Raw genomic sequence first — 3,751 nt, 5'->3', positions numbered from 1 at the left:
AAATTAATAATAAAAATTTAAAATTAATTATTATATATTTTCTAATATATATTTTATATTGAGAATTAATTTGAGTGTGTTAAAAAAAATAAGAAAAAGTGTGCGGTACGGTATATGTGAGATATGTGGCAAGAGAAGGGAGCGTGGAGGGAGGAAATCGAAATCTGCAGTGAGGGCTCTGTTCCCCTGCCAGGCTGTCTATATGACCCAGCAGAGCACCCTCCCATTCACATTCTTCACTCTCACCACCTTCCTTCTCCCTTCCCACCTCTCCCCCTACCCACCATAGTCCCATATTAACACCTGATTACTATAATTTTATTTTAATTATTATTAGGAAGGCGGTGGGATGGCAGGATGTGGTTTAGAAACAAGAGCCATTCGTGTGTGGGTCAGACAACAACACCACATCATACATATCATTATCAGATTATTAGAGTTAGTCGACCCTATTAACAACCGGGTCCTCCCAAATAAAATCCCCCCCACGTTTTTTCAATTCTCTTTCACAATCACCTTTTAATTTCCTCTCTTTTCTCCCTCCCTCCCTCACTCACTCTCTTAGCTTCAACTCACCACTCACCAATAATCATAATCCCTTCTTCTCTCTCAGCTCTCTCTCTCTCTCTCTGTCTCTCTCTCTCTCTATATATATATATAACAACAATAACACACCGCAATAAACACTAAGAAGAAGAAGAAGAAGAATGGGAGTAGAGCCACGAACACCAAGCTCTGAAATGGAAACAGAAACAGTAGAAACTGGAAGAAGCACTGCCACATGTGCTTCACCACCATCAACACCAACTCTCACATCGAGCAAGAAGCGATCAAGGCAAAGCAATAAAAATGACAATGACAGGAATGACACCACTAACACCAAGCACCCTGTATACAGAGGGGTCAGAATGCGCACGTGGGGAAAATGGGTCTCCGAAATTCGGGAGCCACGCAAAAAGAGCCGCATCTGGCTCGGAACCTTCGCCACCGCCGACATGGCAGCGCGTGCACACGACGCCGCCGCTCTCACCATCAAAGGCTCCTCCGCCATCCTCAACTTCCCCGAACTCGCACCCTCTCTCCCCCGCCCCGCCTCCAACTCCCCCCGCGACGTCCAGGCAGCCGCCGCCAAAGCCGCCGCAATGATTCCCCCTCCTCCTACTCCTACTCCTACTCCTCCTCCACCGCCGGAGGATGAATCCTCTTCCTCTTCCACCACCACCACCACTACCACCTCCGAGGATGAGGAGCTTGGCGAAATCGTTGAGCTTCCTCCGCTTGGAAACAGCTTCGAAGTAGCTGAAGTAGATCCGAGTGGGATCAACGATCTTGATCAGTTGGTGTTCTTCGATCCGTTTGACGGTAACTGTTACCCTTGGAATCAGGGAAGCATTTATGATGATCATGATCATGATTGTTATGGCTGCTTCATTAATCATAACAATAATAATAACAGCAGCGACATCATGATGTCAATGCTGCTCGAGTCAGATTCTGTTCTTCCTTCTTCTCCTTCTAATCTTTCTATTTCTTCTTCTTCTTCTTTTTCTTCTTCCCTTCAATGTTCTCTCTGGCAACACTAATAATGTTATTGCAGTCTCATCATCTTTTTCTTTTTTCTTTTTTTTTTTTTACTTTTTATGGTGGAATTAACTTTAGCTCTCTTCTGTCAATTTTGTTTTCTTTTTTTTGAAGGGCTAAATATATAATATAATTTCTTAATAAGATATATTTTTCTGGTGGAATTGTGTTTTATAGTCATATATAGTGTGTATTATATGAAAGACTATGGTGTGTTCTAATAGGAGACAAAAGAAAATTAAAAGCACTGTTTTGTACTGTGTTTATTATTTTTGTGAAAGATGTTATGAAAATAAGAGATATATAATAATAATAAATCATCATGCAACTACTTGCTTGTTCATTTCATAGATATAATGTTATTTTTAAAAAAATATTATATAATGATGATTTAGATAGAGTAAAAATTTTATAATTCTCCTCTTTAATTTTTGCTTGCACTGTACTGTGTACAATGCTAATCTCAGAAATAATGTGGGTTCAATTCAATGGTTTTAGCTATGAAGTATGAACCATAGTTGCTTGTGATATAGCATATACGGTCAAAGTTTGGGTCAATATCATTATCATGATGATGATGATGCAAGTTAAATGAAGAGTAAAAAAAGAAAAAATTCTACGTTTAAAAAGTGGTTCAGACGGGCTTGCATGATATAGTTTTGCTTTTCAAAGACAAGAATAAAGGTTAAAAGTAGATTCTTCAATTTAATTAATTCTTTTAATTTGGCTTTTTTACAGCTCATTAATTCTCTTTCTTCTTCCTTCTCCTCCTCCTCCTTCTTCTGTTCTTTTTTATTTTTATTTTTTAATTTTTTTAACCGTATAGACACACACCTTGGGTCCATACAAAATCAGTACCTTAAACATGGGGCTTCCATTATTATTTTTCTAGATGTTAACAAAATTCCAAAGTCCTGATCTATCATATGATTGAATAAAATGATTAACCCGCCCTTGGATTCGTAAATTTACATTACCTAATAATGTGGCTGGAAATATATATATATATTTAAAAGATAATAAAAAATTAATTTAAATAATTTAAAATTATTTTATTTAATATTTATTAATTATTATTAAAATAATTTTATAATTTTAGATATAATAAATATATAATTATAAATATTATATTATAGAAAATAATTTCAGAGATATTTTTTTAGTATTACCGATATATAGGAGTTTAATTTTGACCCCATAGTATATACAGCTAGCAACAAGTTTATAACACGCAACGCGGCTTTTCATGTCTTACAATTTTCCTTTGGTCATTGCAATATTCGACAAAAACTAGTGCTTGCTTATCCAATTCTGCAAATTGTATTATTAAAGTACGTAAAATTTAATAATATATTAATAACATTTGTACCGAAAAGATTATTTAAAATCTAACCCAAGTTAAATCATATCATAGCATTATTATGTGCGTGAGTTGTAGACTTGTGTGGGGATTTGAATGGAAGATGGATGTATCATGTATCAGTGACAACAGTAATCTTAAAATTAAAGATAGACCATTTGAGTTAAAATATTTCAAATATTATGTGGAAGGAATTAATTGGCCTTATATATATATATAGTACATCTTAATATAGATTTAACTCTAATGTTTCTATATTTGGCTATTTGCTAGTTGCTTTGATAGGGTAGCTATAGCTATTTTAATTAAAGCATGACAATTTGTTATCTTTCTTTTATTAATTGGTACCTAAAAATCTTAAGGAAAAAGTTGAAACTAGCTAGCTATCACTTTTGTTTTTTTTTTTCCCTCCTCTCTCTCTTTTTTTTTTTAACTACTTAATTATTGGTTAAGATATATACCTGATATCTACTTTGGTTGTGGGGTTCTATATTAGCTCTTTCTAGTGATAATTGCTTTTCTTTGCCGTTGCTGGATCTCTGAACTTTACAATATGTGGCCACGAGCTCAAAATCCTTAAGCATTGTCACTCAAAAATAAATAAATAAAAACATTTATGATCTTCATTATGCATGGGTGTTATTAGTTAAGCCGTTTTTCCAATTATTTTTAAGAGGAACGATTCTTTATTATTGCTTCCATATAGGTCATATATATAATAATAAAACCATGATAGATATTACAAAAATTTAGTCATCACTAAATTAATTATACGTATAAAATATAAAATATATATTAAAAATAAATTAA

At 34.1% G+C, this 3,751-nt stretch overlaps 1 protein-coding gene across 1 annotated transcript; it reads left to right on the top strand.

The window, feature by feature from the left end:
• Positions 1-235: 235 nt before the first annotated feature.
• LOC112802101 (dehydration-responsive element-binding protein 3-like) lies at positions 236-1,745 on the top strand. The gene has a single exon (XM_025845129.3). It carries the CDS (start codon positions 708-710, stop codon positions 1,581-1,583), a length of 876 nt encoding a protein of 291 aa, XP_025700914.1. The 5' UTR covers positions 236-707; the 3' UTR covers positions 1,584-1,745.
• Positions 1,746-3,751: the final 2,006 nt, after the last annotated feature.

This window comes from Arachis hypogaea, chromosome 5 (assembly GCF_003086295.3).
Source record: "Arachis hypogaea cultivar Tifrunner chromosome 5, arahy.Tifrunner.gnm2.J5K5, whole genome shotgun sequence".
In the NCBI taxonomy this organism is placed as follows: Eukaryota; Viridiplantae; Streptophyta; class Magnoliopsida; order Fabales; family Fabaceae; genus Arachis; species Arachis hypogaea.
This window is presented reverse-complemented; position numbering and strand designations above follow the sequence as displayed.